The sequence below is a fragment of the Brachyistius frenatus genome, unplaced genomic scaffold, assembly GCF_029030835.1.
Source record: "Brachyistius frenatus isolate BFR_SWC_R1_liver_20210118 unplaced genomic scaffold, ASM2903083v1 Contig_127, whole genome shotgun sequence".
NCBI classification, from domain to species: domain Eukaryota; kingdom Metazoa; phylum Chordata; class Actinopteri; family Embiotocidae; genus Brachyistius; species Brachyistius frenatus.
This window is the reverse complement of record NW_027210726.1, coordinates 1,054,420-1,080,018: the sequence shown is the minus strand read 5'-3', so window position 1 is coordinate 1,080,018 and position 25,599 is coordinate 1,054,420. Positions and strand designations below refer to the sequence as shown.

Genomic DNA, 25,599 nt, shown 5'->3' with positions numbered 1-25,599 from the left:
GAGTTTGCTCTCTCTCTCTCTCTCTCTCTCTCTGTGTCTCTCACCCCCCTCCCTCCTCCCCACATCCCTCCATCTTCTATCTGTCCTCTCTCTCTCCCCCTCTCTCAGGTTGTCTGCCACTGCAGGGCCTTAACACCTGCCCATAACCATTGTACCGCACATAAACAAGCTAATTACATTGACTGTATTGCCCATTCTTTAATTACACATCCATTCACTTAGGCAGCCATTCATTTCCTGGCCCCCCCATTACCTTAGCTCTATTAGCACAGAGTGAAATCCAAAGGTCTGCAGCGTCTCTGAAGGTGCAATCAGATTGCTATCATTAATTGTGTTTGCACTGCAGTGTGACGCGCCTCATCTTCTCGACACTCTGTGTATGTATGTGTGTGTGTGTGTGTGTGTGTGTGTGTGTGTGTGTGTGTGTGTGTGTGTGTGTGTGTGTGTGTGTGTGTGTGTGTGTGTGTGTGGAGGGAACTTTAAGGTGTTGAAGCTTGCTTTGAAAAGTCTGATCACCAGCTCAGGCCCACTGGAGTTCATTAATTGATGAATTATGTGAATTAAACTGAATCTGGACATTTGGGTAAAGTGTAGGGCGTGTGTGTAAATTAATGTGTGTTGCGGCTGTATTGTTACCAATCCATGACCAACCTTGTGCGAAGGAGGGTTTTCTGATTAGCCGCTGTAATCCTGGGAGACCGCCGCAAATAAGCAAGAGTGGAAACATGCAAAGTTGGATGACTACTAACCGTTTCCTCCTGGAATAGTGCAGCGTTTGTCATTTTACAGTGCTGGAAACTAACTGCATAAGTACTTTAATCCCGATTCATTTCAGTTTCGCGTATTTTCCATTCACGTGGCTGTCGTGGTTCTGCGGATAACGCTGACTACACACTCTCCACCTCCATTTTAGAGTTTCCAAGAAAGAAGGATTTTGCACCGAAAAACTACACTGTGTATTACAGCCGTTAGCTCGATCTAGCTTTTCAAGAAACTTGTTTTTGCATGAAACGTTTTCAAAGTTTATTTTCTTATCTTATCAAAATTAAATTATCCAGCATATACGGTCACGTTTTAGAGCTGCAGGGATTATACAGAATATACACTGTTTTGCTGTGAGTCCCCAAATCTGTACAAATGAGGTGAAGAGTGCAACATTAGCATGCCCCATCGATCTACAAGAGTCACATTAAGAGAAAAACACTATGTTGAAATAAATTGGAATTATCGTTTAAGTACAATTTGGAGATAGAGGACTATTACCATTTTATGGTATTTTACTATTCGTTATAAAAACCAAATATCAGACAGAAATATGACTCCCTTCATTTGTAAGTGTGGCTACTTTTCAGACTTCATGTTCATTTATAAATAAGCACAGATTAAACTTTAGCTCATGACTCCTGACAAAAAGCAGTCAAGTGTTTACATGTGTCGGATGTGTACGAGTTGTTTATAGTTCCATCAAAAATAAATGCCTCCACTAAACTTCTTGGACACTTTTATAATTGCTCAAGGCCCAATTAGCTCCCCAGTATTATGAGTATCAAAGATTGAAGAAATGTGCATGCAAATCTTTTTTTTTTTTTTTAATTTTTTTTTATCATTTGATGTAATAAACTTAAAAGCAGTGAAAAAGGTACATTTTCTAGAACTAGAGGTGACTTCATCAAAGGTCTCCTATACAGTGCAGAAAACAAAGCAATTTAATGTTGGTCAATGAAAATCAGCAAACAACCACTTTAGAACATGCAACTGTTCAGTCCTGGTTGCTCGCAACAGTGGCATAGGCTTTTCTCAAAGGTTACGTTCAAAGATACACACAGCGGGTGAAGTGAAACTGCGAACGGCTCATTTAATGACTGAAACGATTACCTGGTTACTAAAATAGCTGCTCATACATTTTTCGTCCATTATTCAATAAATCTACCAAACACTGCAGCTCTACAGTTTTATGTAGCAGAACATGCTCATTTCATGCCTCACTACTCACAACCCCTAAAATCAATCTTGTGACCCTTTGGAGGGCCTCAACCCCCAACTTCGGAATCACTAGACAAAACTTCCTAACTGTTACGTTACCACCTGAACCGGCTAGAACAAGAAAATGGCACTTAAGCATGTAGTAGACGATAATCTGGAGGCAATTCGCAATAATATGTCTACTTTTAGCACTGTAAGTATGTTTTGTTGCTAATAGTTACTTGTAGTAATAGTTAAATTGTACTTGACTTCAGACTTAACCAGCAGTTTTAATATCACACTGGTATAAGACTGTGTTTAAAATAGGTAAACCAGCCAACACATTAAAATACAGGTTACACAGTAATGTATCTCTGAAATGCCTCCTTCTACTGCCTCATAAGTACTTCTGCTTTGGATGTTTCAAGTCAATTTTGCTGCCAATACTATAATAATAATAATAATAATACAAATTAGGACTGCAAGACTCTTAATTGTAATGAAGAGTTTTTACTGTTTTACTTCAAAAAGATGGGTCCTGCTTTGATGTGATATTGTAAATTTTTGGAGAATGTTTGATTGTTCTTTAATAAAACTGCTATCTGTTTTTTTTTTTTTTTTTAAATGTTTTCTAAAACATAATGGAAAAAACAAACTGTCAAAATCATGATAAAAAGAGATACTTTTGTACTTTAATTTGTGTTCCCTAAATCATCTTAAAGTCGGTGTAACTTAGCAGAAACAAAATACCAGAGAACATAGAATTGTCTTAAATAACTGAAAGAAACTAAGTATTCCACATGCTCCGCTGTTTACATAAATACATAATACGTATATTTTTTCTGCATATTATTTTTGAAACATAATCTCTCGCAACTTCTTTTCTCCCTGAAGTGGTGCTAGATCAAATTTACACTCCACTGTGCTTTTGCATCTTTACATTAAACCTACAGATCATATGTGCCTAAACTGCACGCTGGTGTCTTCTTAACATTTCAACCCCGTCAAGATGTCACGTCCGCTCAGACTCCTGACGGCTCGGACTGATTTTTAAGGGCAGCATGTTTCCTCATCTGTCATCTTGTGTCTCCAACGTTGACAGGAAATAAACAAATAAACAGTCCTCAAAGTAGTTATGAACTAGCAGATCGTGAGACAACGTTTCAAATCCAGGTTTAAATCTCACATAGTAAATGGTGGTTAAGGAAAAGACTTCCAGTCAGTAAACATGATAAGAAAAACAAGCCGGAAATCAATCATCGGGAATCACATATTTATGAATTCTCCTTGTAAAATACACCGTTAATCGCTCACGTAATTTGACTGCTGCACTGATTTAATCCTCCAGCAGGAAAACAGAAAGACTTGTGCGTAGCTTGCGTGCATGATGTCGTGTTGGAACACACTCACCAATGAACCAATTGTCAATAAATGTTTGAAATATTTGAAAACAATCTTTAATTATTATACATTTTTAACTGACATTTGTAAAACAACTACTAAAAAATGTGTTGATATGATGATTTAATGTTAAATTAAAGTATTTCTTTCTTGGCCCGACTCCAGATTCATGCACTTAGTCACAAACACGCACTCAGGGCGCCATCAGCAATGCTGCTTTATAGGATAACAAACTATTAAGCAGCCATTTATAGAGACGCATTATTCACCCAGCAGACAGACAGGGGACAGATGAACATCTGTCTGCACAGTTTAATCCGAACAGACTTCAGGCTGATTTCTGACTGATTGTTTCCTCTTCATCAAAAGCTGAGGAAAGGTCGTCACACTGCTTCACCCGCAACACTAAACCAGCTCGACTAATAGAAACAGTGAAAACTATCTGTCACCTGACAAACCAGACCTCCGCACCATTAATGCAGTTCCTCCTGTGTTCAGCAGGGGCTGCTCCAAACACGCAGCCGGTCCTGGAGCTCCTGCTGCTGCTCACGATGCTCCAAAATGAACTGGTGTCTACTTGCCCCACTCCATAACACTTATCTCTCCCCAAAGGAGCGCTTTTAGCCCGCTAAGAACCACTCCAGTTGGACAACAGCGACAAATCTGCACGAGGTTTCTCTCTGTGATGCTTTTTACGCACCACATAAGACAAATTTAGTCCCAATGGGTTGTATTATAAGCCTCTGGATACAGAAATAGACACAAAATAACAATAATGCAATAAGATACAACTGACATGTACAACTCCAAAGCCTATTAGCAGCTTCAACAGCTGTTTTTAGCTTTGGAATTATATTTAAGTCCTGATTTCTAAATCTCTTAACTTTCATTTGTCCATGACAGATTTACTGCTTTCTAGAATAGAATAAAATAATAGGAAGAGAGAGAGGTGAGGAAATGAACAGACAAAACAGTAAAACATTTCTTACACATTCACTAATCACATCGAAGATTGATAAATCTTCTGTTACAGACAGTTCGTGGAGACAAGATGTTTGTATGTGTGTGTGTGTGTGTGTGTGTGTGTGTGTGTGTGTGTGTGTGTGTGTGTGTGTGTGTGTGTGTGTTGAGGTGTGTGTGTGTTTTCATCCACTCATGCGTGTCTGCTGTTGTGACAGAGAGACATGACGGATCCCTCTTACATCAGTGGGAGGCCACCCAGTGCCAGATGACATGCATACGCACACACACACACACACACACACACACACACACACACACACACACACACACACACACACACACACACACACACACACACACACACACACACACACAGCATCCAAAGTGACGGATGGACCGGCTCCCTCCCTCATCACTCACTCCCACAGACAGAGGAGGGGAAAAGAGAGCGGTGGAGAGGAAGAGAGGGAGCAGCACGGGAAACAAGGGAGACAGAATGATACAAGAGAAGAAGAAGGAAGAGAAGAAAAAAAAATGAGGGATAAAAAAAAAAACAACAACAACAACAACATGAGAAATAAAGAAGCAGAAACAGATAAAGTACAGCAGGGTTATTCTCCGGTAATGACACACAGTCTCATCTTATTTCCATCCGCTGACGCCTAAAGACATTATTCAGGCCCGTTTGCAGGCACACAGCTGCCGTTAACCAATGAGCCGCCCAGGCATTCGGCTGGGGAGGAGGGGGGGGGGATTGATTCTACGCAAGACCTCTGAGAAAAGTCAATCGGTATCGGGGCAGAAAAAAAACCTGGATTAGGGTTTGATGGGACACGCGACACGGCGACGCACCCGAGCGTGAAGAATTTACAAGCTGCAATCGGGCAAGAACAGGTTAATCCAGGGGCTTCAAGTTGGAGACACTTATCGACCGCGTCCCAGAGGACGAACGTATTTCACACCGTCGATAGGACGCATGTATGTCAAGGCACGTGTGCATGTGTGTGTGTGGATGTTTGTGTTTGTACTCTACATGACTGAGGAAATATACACTTTTGTAACAACTTTCAGGAAATGATGTTTGTGGGTTCATGTGTCAGCAGCTGCGACTGATCGATACCAGCTGTCCTGTCACAGCTGTAACTGCATCGGATGGGCTTTTGTGGGCCAACAGCAGTGTTTATGATAAATATAGAGATAGCAAATAGTGAGCATTACCTTTGGCGTAGGTAGGTGAGGTGAGGTTTGCATTAATGAGACTTTATTCAAAGTCTAACAGTTCAAATCTAACACGAGACTCAACAGTCGACTGAGATTCTTAGAGTCAAGCTGTTTTTTTTTTTTTTTTTTTTTTTTAGTTTAGATATAAAATGTCCCGCTTCCCTCTGGAGGAAGAAGCAGAGTTTGATCCTGGAGGCGTACGAAGGGTGAACAGGCCTCACCACGCTGAGGTCGGGGTTTGAGGGCGGGTGTTACCGGAAGGGGACCCTGCATCGGCCTCCGTGTATACTCTGATGTCAAGTTCGTCGGGCCTTGCAGCAGAAAGTCAGGAGTTGGTAGCTTGCGTGGCGGTGGTAAGGGACACAGGGTGGTTTGGACGGAAGCAACATTTTTGAGGGTGCGAGGAAATGTTTTTGACCACGGCGGTCACAGTTAAGGGGAAGCAAACAGGGGCGACGAGAGGCCGAGGCCGAGGGCGACAGCTCCGCTGTCTGCCATTAGCGGACTAGATGGGAGAACCTCGACGATCCAAAGATAAACAAAAGCGTGCTGCAGAATTTCTATATTAAAAAAAGAATACATAGTCAAATTTTCGGATTAAACAGTCAAATCCAATTTGAGTGACAAAATACGGGATCACCTCCTGGGCTGTCGCGATCGCCCTACGTCACTACGAACTCAACTTGCGCAGTTGTTGATCATTCTTGGTGGGTTTGACCACTTTCATGTTACACGTAGTAAATTTGACAGATATAGAATCATCAAATATTTGTTCATGCAGCTTTAAAGAAAAAAACGAAACCAAAACTTCTGCCTAACTCGTCTTTTAGCAAAGAGAAATTTGTGAAAGCTGTTCTTTGTTGCATGGGGATGTGGCGCACGATGTCAAAAGGCCAAGTTCAACCTCAAGTCAGTCAGCTGTCTGTCAGCGCCCATCTCCAGCCTGCGCCTCTCTGTCCTGTCTCTTCACTTCGCTATCCAATAAAACAGACAGTGTCATAAAAAATATCCTGCGGGGGGGAAAAGTTTCAAGGAAGGGCCGGGTTATAAAAATATATTGGTTTGATCATGAAATGGGAGCTGTTTTCTTTCATCCAAAAAGCACTCGCCTCTGCGGATTTTTATGTTTTAGTGGTCATCCTGAAACGGTGTTGCTTTGAAACGAACGACTGGTTACTGATGTAAAATTTGAACCAGAACAGATGACGGCAGGATTTTGGCAGCGGACAAACCTGATAGGGGAACAAAATGGGACGATTTTGTGCCTGTAGGAGAGATGCAGATGAAACTCCTTGTCAGGAGGATAGAAATCAGCACCAAAAGCACAAAGAGCAAGGTTGTCCTTACAAAAGACTGTTTACCAGCAAAGCTGATTGTTATCTGAGCAAATGAGCAGAAAAACAACTTTAATTGAGGACAAACAGCTGAGGAAGCATCACAGGAGCTTGCAAAACAATTCTCTAAAGATAGGCGTAATTATCATGTATTAATTTATGCATGGACAACATGCAGCCCTGCCGGTATTCTTTTTTTGCATTATCATCAGCGCTGTTTCTTTCAGATTGTAAATTACAACCATCACTCAGCATTTCGGGAAGAAAAGTCGACATGAAAACGTCCATTTCCGAGGCAGCGCCGTATCCTCCGGTGGATAAACTAGCCCGGCTCAAGTGTTAAAAAACATCGACATCTACAAGTGAAAAACAACCTCTGACATTCAAAGCAATTTTGTCAAACCCCATAGTAGCACCAGCAAAGAGTCTGTTTGCTCGAGTCTTAAAAGCAACATTTTTCTGGTTGACTTGCGCTACAAGTGTACACAGAGCTGTTAAGAGATTTTTTTTTTTTTCTACACAAAAAGATGCTTCACTCTGAAAAAAAAAAAAAAAGGGCTGTGTCATCTTCACTGTAGCTGCGGGTGAGTCTGCTCTATTACTGTGAGACAGCAAAACAAGACAGGAAATATGTGAGCCCCGTTCAAAGGGACGGTCAGTAATTTTTGTGGTTCTCCGTATTCCAAGTGCATTTGCATATAAAGTGTCATTGATTTGAATTCGAATGATTCTCATCTAAAATATATGGCTATGCTGACAAAAACGACACGTAAACAAACCTTTGACAGCGTCATAAACAAACGGATTTGTTCTGAGTGTGAGTCACTGCAAAAAATTAGTAGCAGGCTCCAATCCAGTAGTGACCTATCGGTTTACACTTATGTAAGAGATTGTGCCTTTAAAAACATAATAAGAGAAATGATCTCTTTGTAGTCGAGCTGCAATTAGAACATTTTAATACAAGGTTTAAGATAATCTAAATCATTGAAATTCAAACATGTTGCCACCCTCCTGCCCCCTCTCCCATTACTTTAAGATTCATATAATTCAATTTATTAACTCTGCCAAGGAAGTTATGTTTTTGATGTAATTTGTTTGTGTCAGCAGGAATGCGGGTAAACTACCGGCCTGATTTTCCTGAAACTTGGTGTTAGGATAGAGCATCAGTCCAAGGGAGAACCCATTAAATGTTAGATCTGAGTCACAGGGTGGATCCAAGTATTATTGAGACAGGGCAAACGCCATGCTTCTTAACATCTACTAGATGGTAGTAAAGTTTAATTGTGACAAAACATAGGCCATTCTAAAAGTATAATGACTCTATGTAACAGTCCACATTCCCAGTAATCCTCTGAGATAAGCATGTACTGAAACTTAATGCAGCAAGCAGTCTTTATGGAGCCCTCTGGGATATTGGTTTCACCGATGAGAACCAGAACCAGTGGATCATCTTAGGTGTGACACTTCAGCACAAGCATGTTTTCACATGGTTCCAATAGGAAATACGGTCTATTCAGACATATATAGTGGTTACACTGGCAAATTTGCATAGATGGGTGGATTATATGCCATTGGCAGAGGTCTGTGCTCTCTGAGTGCACTTCTGGACTTGTGATGAGCTGTGATAACGAGCTGGAGGAGCTTCACCTCGTGAAACCTGACACAACAATATTCTATTACTTAAAACACAAGATATGTTACATAACTCATGTAGGTTTGAAAAAGTTAAAACGTCTGTTTGAGTCACAGATTTAACAAAATAACACGTTCCTCCTCAAGAAGCAGCGGTTTCTTTGACGATCTGACAGGCCGAACAACAACCTAACTGCTGGTTTTAAAAGTCTTTTCTGTCTTTTTCTGTCTGATTTCCACTTTTTGGCCTCTCACCGCTCTTGCGAAGCCTCGTGAGTGCCTGCGAGATGCTGACCGACAGAGAGGAGAAAGAAGTTTTTAGCACTTCAGGCGGAGAGGGGTGCTCGTCTGTGCCAACATTCTGGCATTTACAGGGACACCATGAGGAGCGGTGGAGCTCGACCAGCCTGATGGGCTCACCGAATCCAGACAGCACGCACACGCACACACACACACACACACACACACACACACACACACACACACACACACACACACACACACACACACACAAAAGCACGAGAAATATCGCCCAGAAACACATGTAAACACACATTCACGAGACTTGACTGGACAAAAGGATGAATAAACAAAATGTACACATGAAACACAAACACACACCCAGACAAATGAGTTGAGAAAAACACACACAGGCACGCACGAACACACACACGCACACACACACACACAGAGTGTAATGAGAACAGCTGGAGAGGGTGCAGGCGGGTGCACAAGGGGGAAGAAGCAGTAGGGGGAGGGAGGGATGTCCTCTGCTTCTCACCTTGACTGCCAGACCCTCGCTGTGCGTTTGGGGATTTTCCAAAGGGAACGCGAGATAACCTGCCTCACCGCCGCACAGCCTTTTACATCTCTCCTTCTACGTCACTCTCTCATCTTCCTCTCTCTCTGTTTTATTTTTTTTTTTGGTATCCTCTCCGCCTTCCTCCATCCTTCACATCCCTCCCCACCTCCTTCCTCAAGGCCACATGCATCTGCACACTTTTAGCAGCCACATCAGAGGAGGAAGGTGTGCCTGCCTGACGGGGGCGTGGAGGGGGTGGAGGGAGGGGTGGGACGGAGGAAGCGCGGGGGGATGGGGGGTCGATCAGAGTGCAAAAGACACAGAGAGCGAGAGAGAGAGGAAGGAAAGCAGAGGAAAGGAAACAAGAGTGCTGACTCAAAGAAAAAGAGACAAGCTTTTTCTGATTCGATGGGCGGGTGAGGAAGGTCAGAGGAGAGGAGTTTGGAGGTGTGTGTGTGTGTGTGTGTGTGTGTGTGTGTGTGTGTGTGTGTGTGTGTGTGTGTGTGTGTGTGTGTGTGTGTGTGTGTGTGCGTGTGTGTGTGTGTGTGCGTGCGCGTGCGCGCGTGCCAGCAGCCCGGTCTTCTCGGGTCATACTGTAAGAAGACTTTATTGAGGGAACAGACTAATTGCCAGTTTGCCACCTGTCAGGAGCTTCTGTTTGTGCATGAGGGGGCGCACAAATGAGTGTGTATGTGTGTAGGAGACAGTGAGTACTTTTACATACTAATATACTGCAGACACGTATGTATACCACTATAACTGGCAGTTCATCTACAAATGCTGGAACGCAATTTTAGAAGTGATCAAAATATACATGTCAAAATTACAATGTACATGAGTCCACGGTAGACTTCAGCAATACTTGAGCATAATAAAGCTGATGACAGCAAACTTACATTTTTCCAGAATAAGCTGCTTCAAAGTTAAATGTTAGTAGTCATGCAGTCAACATTTGGTAGCCTTGTGTGGTTAATAAACTTCTCTTCTTTCATCTAACAGTCTTAAAGTCTCACAAAATTCCTTCGAATCAGTGTTGCAGTCAAATCCTGCACAATGTAACAAGTCACTTAGATGAACTGGCAGCTTGGGGGCAGTGAAAAGAAGTTACAAGCACAACAGTAACATAAAAGCAGCTCTTTAGTTGCTGGATGATCCTCTCTTCACCAGGTAGTTGCTAACTGTGTCTGTTTGGTCCAGAGCAGGTAGTGTCAGTGGGCTTTTACGGTCGTATCAATGAAAATAGTTCCCTGCTGGGGTCAAAAAGTGACACTGCGATGTGAGTGAATCAAATCAGTACAGAGCAACCTGCTGTAAACATAATACAGTGCTGCTGACTACTCTACTAGTATGAAACCATAAGCCATGAAAAATGAAGGAGGACGGGAGTAACAGACCGTAAAATCCAACAGGGGGAAAACTGGCAACTTTTAAAATAGTTTTATGAGCAGGAAAACACATTGGCTAACATATTTGTCGGTCATCAAGAATGCATGTACAGCATTTGTTTTGAGGAGAAACAATGAATATAAACACAACTGTACTGTGACAAAATAATCTTAAGAGCGTGTTCACACCAGAGTCCAAACCAGGAATCAAACCAAGGCTCATGTTTTTCTTACATTGTATACATTTGATGTCGTTATCTCTGCGTTCTGTTGTCATCACCTACTTGAGTTGCGTTTCACTACACTTGACATTGATTGCTTTGAAGAAGGGCATGTCTGACGTCGATGTGTTGTCACTCCGGCCGGTAGTTTTTTTTCTATTTGACTGGAGAAAAAAATTAACGAACAGATTTCTTTCATTGCCACTACTATGGTATTACTACCAGCGCTTATTTTCCTTTAAGAAAATATGTTTTAAGTTTCAGCATTTAGTTGTGATTTTTAGTTGCTGTGTCAAACCTTCTTTCCTCATGTGCAACCGCTGTTCATTTTGACTTCTGTTCAAGTTATTTTTCTTCCTCTATTCCTCTCTTGACTTCCTGCAATTGGTTTAAAACTCCGAACCATCCAGAAAGAGTTTTAACTCGAAATTAACTAAACCATGGTTCAGTTTGATCCGGACTGAGAACACCTTTTTTTTTGGTCAGATTGAATATTGGTCCCCTGATCCGGACAGTGGACCTTTCACATTCACTATTTTGGTTCCAACCAAAGTGAAACATCTGAAGATCTGGTCCTAACAAGGTGGGTGTGAAAGCTGGAGTCAGGATTGCACTGTGGTGCTCTCCAAGGTGCTGATTCTGCTGCAGGAAGGAGCTGGGGAGCTGTCCTGGGTGCTGACTGGAAGACTGCTTCCGGCTGCAACCAACCTACCATGTCTCATGAATAACTTTACGTCCTTCATAACATGTGGACAATATAAACTGCCCTGTTTCTGTACTTTCCTTCACCTCTTTGGAGCTTTATGGCATCTTTCAGGTCATTGTTTTGATTTAATGACTCACACCTTTACTCCTCTGGTTCACTGTCACTGCTCTAACATTGTTGATTTTGGCCACAGCAGGAAACGTGCTATCCGGCCAGTAGAAAAGGCAGAAGAAGAACGCAAGAGAAAAAGTTAGCAAGAAGCCGTTAAAGTGGAGCATTTAGCAGTTTGAGATGCAGACATGCCCCGCAGGAGATGGTCGAGACCAAAATAGAGCTAAAAGTTAGTCAATTTTCCACTTCCATTCATCAGGTAAACACAACCACCAATTCAAATGAATGCTTAAGTTATCTATTGGTTGTATATATATAAGAAAATGTTTGCTGAAATGATAACGTGTCAGAGATAACAGGATTTGCAGGTTTAAGGTCTAACAGCTTTGACTTGTAAACAGGAGTATGCATGAAATAAATCATCCCGTCTTGTGGTGCTCAATCGATGCATACCAAAATTCAACTTAACTACAATGCAATTAATTACTTATTATCCGAATACGGACTATAACCTGACTTTGCGCTTGTTCCTCAAACAGCATTGTGTTATCAATAAACAGTAAAGAAAATCCTTCTGTTTCTGTCCTCATGAGTTAAACAGGAAAGTTATTCATGCGTCCTCATCCCGGCATGAATCTTCTGACCTACTCTTCACAAGAGCTCTGCAGGAAAACCAAGTGAACTAAATACCTTGAAGAGGTTTCCCCCCCCCCCCCCACACACACACACACACACACACACACACACACACACACACACACACACACACACACACACACACACACACACACACACACACACACACACACACACACACACACACACACACGCATGCACACACGCACACACGCACACACGTACACTTTATCTCAGCCAGTCTCTACAGAGAAAGGAAGTGCTCGCTGGTTATAGAACAGTGTGATGATGGATGTGGTAACTCTACATCACCAAAGACCATCCATCCCAATTAACTGGTTTTGTGAGACAGAGCAGCAAAATGCCACAGCATGGAAATTATAAAGAAAAGTCTGCCCAGGCAGTCATTTACAATAAAAACCTTTAAACCTCCTCTTCCCAATTATGTTTGGGTGCCTATAAATTATCACATGACTGCATCTGAACACACACACGTCTTCTTGTGTTTATGTGATCCTCTGTGTGTGTGCATGTTTATGGATTGTTAGTAATGATTAGAAAACAGGAAACTTGGGTCTTCCACCTCAGCTCAGTGGGACAGGCCTAACTTTTAAAAATGCAGCAAAGCTACTGTGTTGGTTCTGGATGCAGCTGCTGCATTCTGGTGGATATGAAATCAGGTCTCTTCCTTCCCCTGCATATCTTTCTTCACTTCTCTATTTCTTCTCTCTCCATTTTCACCCTGCTCTCCTGGATGAGCGGCGGTGTTCCCTGGTTAGTGACCGGCACTTCCATGCTTCTCAAAGGAATCCCCAGAGAGGAGCTTTGAGGAAGCCACAAACCGTGCAGAGAACAGGGAGGGGAGGGAACATGAGGAAGACTGAACAACAAACGAGGAAAAGTGAACTGGTGGGAGATATGGTAACACTTCATAACACAGCCTGCGATGTGAACGTGAAAATGTGAACGTTTGAGCTTCACAGTGCACTGTGATATATGTGCAAAGTTCAAAAATAGAAAGCTGAAGCAGAAAAGTTTCTTTGCACTTTGTGGAAGTCTGCCTTTAAAGGGTGGGCCAACGAGCAGGATTTGTGGCATCACACACAGTTTAAATGAAAATCAAATTCAACTTACTTAAATATGATGACACTTGAAACTCAAAAACACTAAGATTGAACTTTGGAGTAAAGTAGGAAACATCTTTATGTCCAGCAGTTAAACTTTAGAAATTAAATATGTTTGCATTATATATTCTGGAATTTATAATGAGTGAGAAGGAGTAGATGCTATTTAAAGGATTTTTACAGGATAATTGATTTTTTTTGTGTGTGTGAAAAACACATCAGATAGAATTATCATTCAAGAGAGATCTTTAAATAAAACATTGGAGGAAAGCAAGATTATGGGCAACGAGGGAGTAACATTTAAAGAAGGTACTTTTTAGGAAAGGCGAAATAAACGAAATAACTGGGTAAGTGTGGGGTAGAAAACTGGGAAACCATTTATAGTAACAACCTTCTCACTCTGTGATTAAAGAATAAAAAGTGGAGAACAGTCAACACATTACAACTCACATACATTAACTTGCGTAGCTACTCATCGGGCTAGCTGGTAAACTACTGCAGCAGGTGAGGTAACCTCAAGCACGCAAGGCAGCCAGCTTGTTAGCTTAGCTGCAAACATGCTTTACAAGCAGTTTATTCAAAATATGCACAATACAGCTCCTGTCTCATCATCATCTTTAAACCCAGCCTCTGAACAAGTTGAAATACTGTAATAGAGAATGGGACAACTGTGCTAATAAGCTATATTCACAAAATTAATCTATGATGGTGTCCTCTACTCAAAGCTCTACGATTCCCAAGAGGTGTACGAAATTACCGGCTTAAAAGTCACCAAGGTCCCAAAATTGACAACCATTAACCACCATGTTACAAAGACCTCTGGCAGCTGTAATAATTAAGATGATGACGTTGCAATAAAGTGACAAACTCTGCTCAGGAAGAAGGTCGATGTGGATGGATGGGTCAACTAAACATCAGATGCTTTTTTAACAAAGTGTTTACTATTGTAACCATCATGACAAAGGTCGCCCAAGTATTAGTTTTAAAACAGGTCTGAACCCAAACCATCATCTTGGTTTTGATGATCTCATCACAGCAATTTCACTGCAATGCAAACTTTCAGTGTTTGCACTGCTGTTGTGACCTTAAAGGGGGATAAAATAATGATTTCCAGAAGAGTAAAAAGGGCAGAGTGTGTCTTATGTCTAACTTGTGGTCTTTAAATTCCTGGGTTTTGCTCGCATGTAATAAGGGTGTAGTAATAACAGCTCATTCTAGTGTGGGACTCAATTTGAACAGTGTTTCACAAGAACAAAGTAACACCATTGCACATGACAGGCACACCACAGTATACTGCAGCATGTTTAACCCCCCCCCCCCCTCCTCATCCTTCCTCCCCCTGGAAGCACAGAAGCGGATATGGGTTTCATTCATGGGTTAATTCTCAGTCTTGGGTCAGAAATGGGGCTGTGTTCATTTATCCTCAGAGCACAGATCCACAATGTCATCTGAGCAAAGTTTTACTTTGCTCAACTTTTAACTGCGGAGAGTTTGGCCAGAGCTGGTCCCGGGTATCGGAGTCCGGCCCAATTATGTCTGCCTGCCTCTGTCAGATTGTTTATACCTGGCTGCACATGTGTGTTTGTGGGGATGTGGAGGGTGGCTAAATTACACAGGGGAGTGGTGCAATGTGTGTGTGTGTGTGTGTGTGTGTGTGTGTGTGTGTGTGTGTGTGTGTGTGTGTGTGTGTGTGTGTGTGTGTGTGTGTGTGTGTGTGTGTGTGTGTGTGTGTGTGTGTGTGTGTGTGCAGGTCCTTTTTTTTCGCTGTGTGAGTGCCTTCGACTACATCTCAAAACACCACGCCGACCCCCCTCCCACCATCCGCACATCGCTCCTCCCTCCCTCTCCGCTGCCGTCTCTCTACCCGGGAGGCTTTTCCAGAGCACACTGCTTACAAAGTGGGCCAGGTCCGCGGCTGAGCACTATTTTTATCAGAAAGCAATTTTCAGGAGGTGCCCACAGGTAAGCGGGCCCCTGCTGGCTCAGACAATGGAGCCATGACAAGGAGTTTCCCTCCAGCATTAACCTCTGCTGAGCTACTCCCACACGCCCCGGTTCTCCAGGAGAGCTGCCCAGCCGCTGTGCAGACCTCCACAGACCCGCTTCTTGTCCCTGCATTAATATCAAAACCCTAAAAGGAACATTTATTGTTTCCTATAATTTCCTGGCAACAAAATAAATGCACGACAGACAGCTGCGAAATGCTAATTTGCTCGTAAGTGCTGTCTCAATATGCATGATTTAAGCTTCATAAGGAGTCAGACATAATGGAACGAGAGGTGCTCGGTGGGGAAATGAAGAGAGATGTTCGGTGACCAGATGAATAAAGGTAATGCAGAGGTGAAGGCGACAACATAATGATGAAGAGGGATTGTGTATGCAGGGGATGTGTGAAGACAGATGGATACACACAGCCCATCTGGCCTCTTTCTTCTTACAGCTGGACTATCTGGCTCTGGGATGAAAAAGTTTATGCTCCTGCAAGTTATCATCACAAAGTCAAGCTTTAATTATTGCTGAGTATTATTATCACTGAACTGCTGCAAGTAGTTCGCTCGCTTAGAAGGACAATATGAGGATTACTGAGCAGAGATACGTTTATGTCCAGGTTTATCTTTCCTCTGTGGCGAAGTTCACTCTGTAACTAAAACCGTTCAGAATATATTATGATACAATTTTAATCTAACAGCAAGAAATGCATTCTTTACATATATAATTACAGAATTTAATAATCACAAGGGCAGAGTATTGTCAGGCTATTGGATTAAAGGGAGTTCTATTGTACATGGTGGTGGAAGTTAAACGAGTGCCTTCACTAGTTTTTGGCATTTACACTCCATGTACTTTTACACACGTCCATGTTACGCTGCTTCATAAGTATCACTGCATTTCGATGGAAAATACTGGACTTTTCCTTCCATTTATCAAAGGAAGCTTTTGCACAAATCTCATACTGTATGAATAGTATTTAAGACGTAGTCCTTTCTTATAGATGAAAATGTACAATAGTAGCTTACAATAAAAATAGTTACCTTTAACTCCACCTTGACCAGCTTCCACAAAAAAATGATGCTTTCACATCTATGCATGAGTAAAACATAAACAGTACAATAATAGCTAACTCCGAAAGAGGGGGGGGGGGGGGGGTCTGCACAATCTGTCATGTGTTGCTGCTCACATGAATGTGCAATGGCTGAAGTGCAATAATAAATTACTTTTTGAGGTAAAGGAGTATTTTTACATTACTTTCACTTGAACCTGCCTTAAACTATTTATGGTCCCTTTGGGACTCTGCGCCAAGTTGTTGGCACTATATTGACACCTCCAATCTGTTCCCCACAGGCAACCGTTGTTTAAATGATCAGGATATTTACTTAAAACCAGAATGTAGAATAGCAGTGAGGATGTAGATTGCAATCAACTCGCCTTCTGCTCCCCCTCCAAGCATGTAGGAGAGTCCCCCTCTTGAGCCAGTGTTTGGTTTGTCCTTTCTTGACTACCACGCCGGAGCAACATGATGTGCTCCATGTAAGAGGACCTGATGTACGAAGAGATCATTTTAAGGTAAAAATCACTTCTTAGATTTAGGTGATTATCCACCAATTAAAACATAATAATAAATACGATATTTCATTTGTGCCAGTCGATCCCTCTAAACAGTAAACACTGAAAGATGAAGTGAAAGATTGGATGACTCTCTCCACCACTGACTGTAGAGCGGTTTAAATTCCCTGGTCTGTACGTTGTAAATTAGATTTCCAATCAATGTGTGACTTATATTATTACATTATATTTTCAGAGTTGTGGTGCTAAATATTATCCCTGAAGCATGTGTCTTGTGCTAGGAGAATGTTACCCTGACAACCGACTTCACCTGGGACAGCTGTCAGTCATAAGAGAATTGCTAACCTGACAGCAACTAACATCATTTGATTGGTAAGTGGGGAAGTTAGTAAGCTAGAACAAATGGAAATATCTTTAATGTCTATTCTACATGTTTTTTTAAAAATCTTTTAAATGTCAATATTAGTTGAAAAAAATTGGTATCCAGGAATAACCACAAAGAGACGTGTTAAAAATCGAATTTCTCTGCGGTGAAAGATGAAGGAGTTTTGATTTAAAGATGGAAGAATAGAAATGTGAGACTGAGGAGCTGACAGTAGGAGGGAAAGGTTTCAGGGCGAGGAGGCGGAGGACACGGGGAGAGAGGGGAAAGGAGAACAGAGAAGTAGAGGACAGAGCTAGGACAAGGACTGCAGATAAGGGACACATCAAGACAGGGAGACGTATTCTGAATAAAAGTGGTTCATGGGGTGACAAAAAGCAAAAAGGGGGGTGGGGGGGCAAACCAAGAGAGACGCCAACAGACACAAATGGCTGGACAGGGAGCAGGACAGACTGACGGGTGAGTAAAAGCTGTACAAGTGAGACAGAAGGGGGGATAAAGGGAGGAGGAGGAGGAGGGAGGGGGAAGAAAGATGAGCATGGCGGCAGTTGTTGCTCCCCGAGGAGACGTTATGTTCGCTCGGAGTCTGGGCCTGTCAGACCATCATTCTCCTCCCAACCCCCCCCCCTCCACCCCACCCACACCCCCACCCCACCCACCAGCACCCTCCTCCTATCCTTCAGTCTTCCTTCCTCTCAAGAGAGTGACAACAATCAGCCCTGTTTGTTATTACTGGTGCTAAGATCCAGCCTGGCCGCTCAATCAAACTGCCCCGCCAGCCCTTTTATTCTCAAGGAGTTTGAGGTCTTGAATACAGAATCACGTGTGTTGCGTGAATATACTGTCAGAAACTTTGCACTGCAGGTGTAAGAATATCACAAATGTTACATCCACCCCATTCAGTTTTAACTCAGTTTCTAAGCTTATGTGTCCAAACTTCATTTCCTTCCGGCACATCCAGAAGGAAAAAAACCTTGATACTTTGCAGTGACTCCCTCCTCTACTCTCCGTCTCACCTCTATCATCATCTCGTTTCATCCTCCTGAAACAAGAGGCTCATGTAAGGACAAAGGGACATTTCCTCCATCATTTCGTCACTTCCACTCCCTTGTTTATCTTGTGCAAAACAACTCCCAAATCCACCGCTAAGGCATTACAAGTATGTTATTTTTCTAGATTACCTCACGGTTTAAATGCATTTTCTATCTCCTTTTGTTTCTCTGTTGAAAAAAAAAGCCCCAAAGTGTTGTTTTGGGTAATCTTCAAATATCTCTCAGGGCTGCTTACTTCTGCACTGAGGAAGGGGAAATCAACACTCAGAAGAGAAAAATTCCTCCTCAGAAAAATTATTTCTATGTATTTTTCTACCTTGGAGCTGCTTTCACTGCTGGTGTGTAAATGCGCCTGGTTGTCTGAGTGTTTGCTTAAACGAAGCCAAAGAGTGGAGCTGGGAATTTATTGTGTGATATGTGATCAATTATTCATGACGTGTGTTTGGGAGGGAAACACCAGACATCTAACCTAAATAATAAACGTAATATAGGTATTTATTGCATTTTAAAGTAAAACAAATTTATTCAGTCATTAATTTTTTTTTTTTTTTTACATTTTCCAAAAGATGTTAAAACAGCTTTTAGAGATATTTGTGAACACTTTGTGGAAACTTCAAGACTCTGGGATCAGTGGGATTCTGATGGCTGACATCTGAAAACTGTCAGTGCTGTACCCACTGTCAACTTCTGTGGTAAACTACTGACATAGGCAAGTCATTTTTCAACATCCCAACTCTATCTCCTACATCCTCCGGTCGTCCTTTGGTAGGACAAAGCAGCAAACTCCAGGTCTGAAAAATGAAGCCCATGCTTAAATGACCAAAACCTCAGTTCCTCAAATGGCCCCTTGAGACCGACATTAGAAGAGAGTGAATCAACATAACACCCTGGTTAAGAGCGGACAGTTAACATGTTGTTAACGTGAACATCGGTGAGAAGTCAATCAAACACATAACAGTCAAATAAATGCGGCATAAAATTAACAAAAACAGATGCACGACAACTTCAAAGAGATGCAAATCGAAGTAAATCAAAATCACTGACCTCAGTGTCTTACCCCGTGTTTCAAAAAATGTCACGAAGAGTGAGCTAAAATTACAGACAAGCAGCTGCTAACATCAGCCTCCAGCATGGGTGGCTGTTAAAGCTAAAGTCAACCATTTTTAGCTCTCGACCCGACAGATCAGACCACCGGTCAGACCAGTGCTGACATCATCAGTTAATCATAAAACTTCACAGATTTGACCAAAAAATTTACAAAAAATGTACCCTAAGGATGCACGAGTTGATTTACACGTTTTGCTTGAGCGTTCATCAGCTCTTTTATCAAACCATCAGAGGGAAATCAGTCTAAAAACGACATTTCTACTAATGGACCCTGCTGTTTTGAACAAGAAACCAAATCTATGGTGATGTAGCTCGCCCTGACCTTTGATCTCCCCGTAGATGACAGAGGGAAAAGAGTAGTTCTCTACGGGCATCGCTGATCTCAACCGAAATTTCCTTACATGACTCTGCCATCCTCTAATCCCTCATTTTCTTCCTTTCTTCTTTCATTTATTGACTAAGTTACACAACAAAATAAAAGTGGAATATATAATCAAGCAGATTTCATTAAAGCTGTCTGTTAAAGTCTGTTTTCAAATTAGTTTGCACGATAAACTGAAGTCACCTCAAAGATTTGAAGTATTTAAAAGGTGTTATCGTTAAATTCGATTAGGTGATTAGATTGCAGTGATCCTCATGAAGAAAAAAAGAGTTGTGGTAGCAGAGCAGTACAGAATAAAAAATGAGGATAGACTAAAAAGAGAATACTGAAGAAAATTACAACAAATGGGCTTCAATTGAGAATGATGCAACTGACAAATAAAGACAAATGACGAGGGGAAAGAGGGCTAAGCCGGAAAACTACTTTTGTCTTTTCTCTGAGCCATTACTGGAAAATGCTCAGCTGGGAGGAGGCGGTTCATTTTCAAATCCTTTAAATTAAGTGTTGTAATTATCTGCTTGCGTGTGTGTGGTTGCAGAGAGCAACACGTCTGCCACAGAGGCCCATGAAAGATTAATGCTGAGTAGCCACTGGAACACTGCTGCAGCCGAAGAGAGTCTTTGTTATTTCTACAAAAAGGTAAGGAAGGGAACACCTCTGCACCTTGGATACATGCTTCTTTTTTTTTTTTTTTAATGGAATACAATTACAGAGCCAGCCCGATAAACGTGAATGACTATCACTGACTGAGGGATACTAATATAAAGTATAATAGTCCCTGATCATAGATGACAACTGAGAAAATAAAGATGTAACGTTCAGTCTTTTCTCCAAGAAACCTTTGTAATTTGCTAGTCCAACCAATTTAATGTATCACAAACCATAAAATGTCACAAACATGCATTTGGCAATTTTTTTTTTTTTATATATATATATAAACATACTTTGTAGGAGACGAGGTTGTAACTGTGGACAACATTTTTCCTTAAACATGTTTTTTTCATCCTCTTCAGGGCATCACAGAAAAGCTACATTTTGTTTGTGGCCACGCTTACAAATTTAAGTACAAAATTCAATCCTGTTATTCTCTCCACCAAATCCTGAGGGGAAATATCTGGCTTGTCAGCTGCTAAATGCTCCACCGTACTCGCTAAAAAGCTAACTGTCTGCACGGCATTTATTTGCTGGGCAGGAAGCATACGGTGAGTCAATATAGAGCCAGTTTTTACACTGGAATCCATTGCTTTGGCAGAAAATGGCGCTCTCAGAGCAGAGAGAGTGAACTAGAACAGTGAAATTGTGGGTGATAAAACCAAAACCAAAAGCTAAAGGACACAGAAATATTTTGTAGAGCTGTTGTGAACACAGTTGGCTCGTAATGATCTTCAATACAGGTAGACAATATTTTACATGGAATTAGTCACTTGATCAGTTGTCGATATTAAGAAAAACATTGATTGTAAGAACTTTAAAGGAGAACCAATATCTTTTAGCATTATAATCAACTTCACTTCAACCAGTTTTGTACTCTTCCTCTCTTCTTTTAGCAAAGCAAAGCAAACTCCCCACCGACGAACAGCCGTTGTCTCTAAATTGTCCCACATTGTAAATATTTAAAGACAAGAGACATAATAAATTAAACAACAACAGGGTATTTCCCTTTCTTCCACATCCGACGCCGTTTCTAGTGCAAAGAGAAAAAAAAATGAAATTCATGGCCATGACCTAAAGTGGCATGTTGTTTATACATGTTCAAGTTAAAATCTCACACTGAGGGTACTGCTTCCCAAAATTCCTCGTACCCTTTAGGGGATGACGCGGGTGGCGTGTTCCCTGCACATGCTAACGGTTACATAACAGGATGTTACGGATCCACGCGGCCTCTCTCCAGACCCTGAGGGCAACCAGTGCAAAACTTGCCTTCCTCGTCTATTTCTGCTCTCCCGTCTTCTATCCCTCGCTCTCACATTTGCACAGAATAGCAGAGCAGGTAGTTTAGGGTGAGAGGGGGGAAATAATTCCTCCTCCTTTCCTTTGTCCTCCCTCTGTTCCCATCTCAGAGGGATTTTCTCAAATGTCTCTTCTTTCCCCTCTTTCTCTCCCTCTCTCTCTCTGTGGTTATTTCCCTTAGTGAAAATGGGTCACCTTTCTTTTTGTCAGGAGAATGCCGGGGTAAGTATAACCTCTGTATCCGTGTGTGTGTGTGTGTGTGTGTGTGTGTGTGTGTGTGTGTGTGTGTGTGTGTGTGTGTGTGTATGCACGCATGCAAGGTTTTTACTGTCTGGGGGGGTTCCAAGCCCTGGAAAAGTCGAGCAAGGACCATTTTCTGGGTCTCATTAGGGGGAAAGTATAGTTTTTTGGGTTGGGGTTACAGTTAGGGGAGAGTTAGGTTAAAATATGGAATGAGGCTACATTGCAGTAACATTTAAAACCACACTACTCAAAGCATTTTGTGATAAAAATGAAAGTGTGAAATTATAACATTTTTCTAGCCTGGTGCTCGGTCTTGGTGAATAAGCAGCATTAGTTTGATACTGGCTTGGTTAGCCTGTAAGTAAATCCCTATAAAGTTAGATATAATAGCTAATAGTTTACTTTTGTTTAAGATATACTTTTATCTGGGAAGCTTGAGGAAGGTTGCGATATGTAGTAAAACACATACATTCACTAAGTATAGACTCTATATGGTAGCCTATTAATGTAGATATATAGTTCACATAAACTCCTGCTATGTGGTGGACTGAAGTTAAAAATCTGAAGTTTTTAAAGCATAAATATGTATTCAAGTAGAGATGTGTGCATTTGTAAAATTGTTTCCAATGTGTTCAAACTGCTTGGTCTTTGTGTGTGGATTTGTGAGTACCTCAAATTATACACGTCTGTAAATCATATAATACAAATTTGTGATCTTATTTTTGTATTTCTATGGAGAGAAATTAGACTTAATCATGAGAATAATACCCAAGTTAAAATACAATATTTGGATTCCATAGGTTCCTAGTTTGCTCCTATTGTTGTATATTCACCTTGTAAAAATTATTGTACAGTCATCAAACAAGAAGTATAAAACTGCTTTACTTCCTCTAATATGTGATTTCTGGACCAAGACTGGATTCAAACTTTGAAGAATTCTTTTACGCCTCTGTGCACTTTGCGGTTGGTAAAGTAAGAAGCTGCTGGAATTAAGGACAGACATTATGTATGTGTCTCAGCAGAGCAGCATGATGTTCATGTCCTGTATAAGCAGCGTTGCGAGGGAGGACTTGGTGTATGTGTGTTCTTCCCGGTCCTGTTTTTGCATTGTTGCACCTAACAGAGACCTTGTATCTCCCCCTCGTCTCTGGCAGCGTGAACACAGGCAGCGCTGGATGGCCTTTGAAGTGAGCGCACCGATGCACTTCAAACAAGATCTCACACACTTTGCCTGGGTGCCAAGAGGGGAAAAAAAAAAAAAAAAAAAAAACAGCTGAAAAAGTGCTTTTCTCTGCATCCTGATAGAGTGCACTCTGATCATCTGTTCTCCCATCCGCCCCTCAAAAATCTGCCGCTCGGCTCTGACGCTTCTCTCTGTACATCAATGCCAAACAACTCTGGAAGCACCGTGTGAGCTGTTTCACAAGCTGCGGCGTTCAAGTGCTGCCGTGACCGAGAGCTCAAAACTGTTTGATGAACAGAAGTGTACAGACATTACAAAGAGTTTCAGATGTCACAACCTCAGCCTGTCAGCCAGTGACTACAAGGGAACAAAGTGAGGGTAAAAAAAAAAAGACCATCTCGTGATTATGAGATGACAGCATGCTGTCATGTGATGCTGCTGTGTGAACACTGATCACAGTACACTCAGGTGTGCAGACGTCTTATCAGGTGCTTTATGTCATATAATAACTGGAAGGGCACTCAGAGAGCACAAACCTATGGAAAACGTCAAAAATCTCCCCAGACTTCGCTGGGTTTTTGGATGAATTTAAAGAATATGTTAAGACTGTCTAACTTATAAACACAACAAAAAGAGTAAGAAGCAACTGTATGATTAACTTCTTGAAGAGGAATAATATGCTTTGTTTTTTTCTCATCATAATTTTACATTAATGGAGTTTATCTATCCCAGTATTATTAGCTTTATTTTTTAATTTTTGTAAATAACAAATATAGATTATTTATTTTAATTACGCATTTAATTTCACATTTTAGTTTTTTTGTATGGTATTATATTGAGTACTTGTCTGCATTGTTTGTACTTTTGAAATTTGTTAAATAAAGTTTAAAAACAGAACAAAACAAAGCACAAACCTCACTGAGGCCAAAAACCAGTCACAAGCAAAAATGCCTTATATGCCTTAAATGACCCGTACAGGATTTTAAAATGTATCGCAAAGATGTCCCATCGCATGATGTCAACGAGAGTGAAAAACAATTTGTGTGTCTGCTCCACAATTCAGATCCACTTCACAAAATGTGTTGTGTTGTTTCTTGGCCCAAAGTATATAGTGGAAACACTGCAGCTTCTTCTGCTTAGTTTCATCTCTAGAAGAAGAGAAGACAGCCTTAATACTCTGAGAAATAAAGTTCCACCTTTTTGATTTGAACTGGTTTGATAAGGATGGCAATAAAAACTAAAACTGCACTTCACTTTTTGATGTACTACTTGATAACATTTTTAAATGATCACTAATATTTTAATTTTTTAATTTTTATACTACACAACAAAAAAATCTGGCACCTGCACATCTCTGAACTAACACATAAACCATATATCCATCTGTATTTTGATTTATTGTATAACTGCTCATTTATGGGGAACGAAGCCTCTGACAAGTTGTATTATTGGTTGACAATGAACAAAGCGCATGCTTATATTTATATGTCAAATACTTCTGCTTGGTTTAAATTTTACAAGATGACTTTTTGCAGCTGTGGGGACCAGCGGTGAGTAACAATCTGTTACTGTGAAGATTTCTGCTCTAATATCAGAATGAGTGCATGTCGAAGTCTGTTCTGTTTTCTTTAAACTTCCAAAGGCTACATTAGGTAGTGTGTAAGAGGCTCTAACATGTCAAGACTCATATTCAACCACACAGACAGACTTGAAAAGCGTTCATAACCACATGAGCCTCTGGACATCTATCTGTGTTAAGTCTATTTGAACTGAACTGTAGTAACAGAAGCATTTAAAATGCCCGTGTCGCTCTCACACACTGTGTTTAATCAACTAAGTACAAGTAAATACAAACTCAGCAGTGGGGAGGCAGTTTTTCAACAGCAGACTGTAGAGAAATCACAGACCAGGTTTTCAAAGGCTGAACGTACCGAAGTGTAGAGGTAGCCCTCGCTGTTCATGGCAACGTAGAGCCCCGTCTTGGTGCTCTGGATGGCCACTATCCGGAGCCCCACAGGAATCAAGTTGAACTGCACTGCAAGACACAGAGAGGGAGGAGTGATGTTAGAGCAATCATTCTTTGTCTTAAACACAGGCAGCGCTTCCTCATGGCGTTAAAAAGAGAACTGCTTTCCAGCTGTCTGCTTTTTCATCCTACCTGTTGTGCAGTATATATGTCAAAGGCGGGAATGGGAGGTGTTTGAAAAAGGAAGAGGAAATGGAAGTGAGGGATTATGA

At 41.4% G+C, this 25,599-nt stretch overlaps 1 protein-coding gene across 1 annotated transcript in view; it reads right to left on the bottom strand.

The window, feature by feature from the left end:
* Positions 1-25,599, bottom strand: part of fgf11a (fibroblast growth factor 11a) — a 98,469-nt gene that overhangs the window by 3,190 nt on the left and 69,680 nt on the right. Inside the window, exon 4 of the mRNA XM_069714167.1 lies at positions 25,293-25,396. Within this exon, the coding sequence (XP_069570268.1) occupies positions 25,293-25,396 (104 nt within the window). The remainder of the gene's footprint in view (positions 1-25,292; positions 25,397-25,599) is intronic.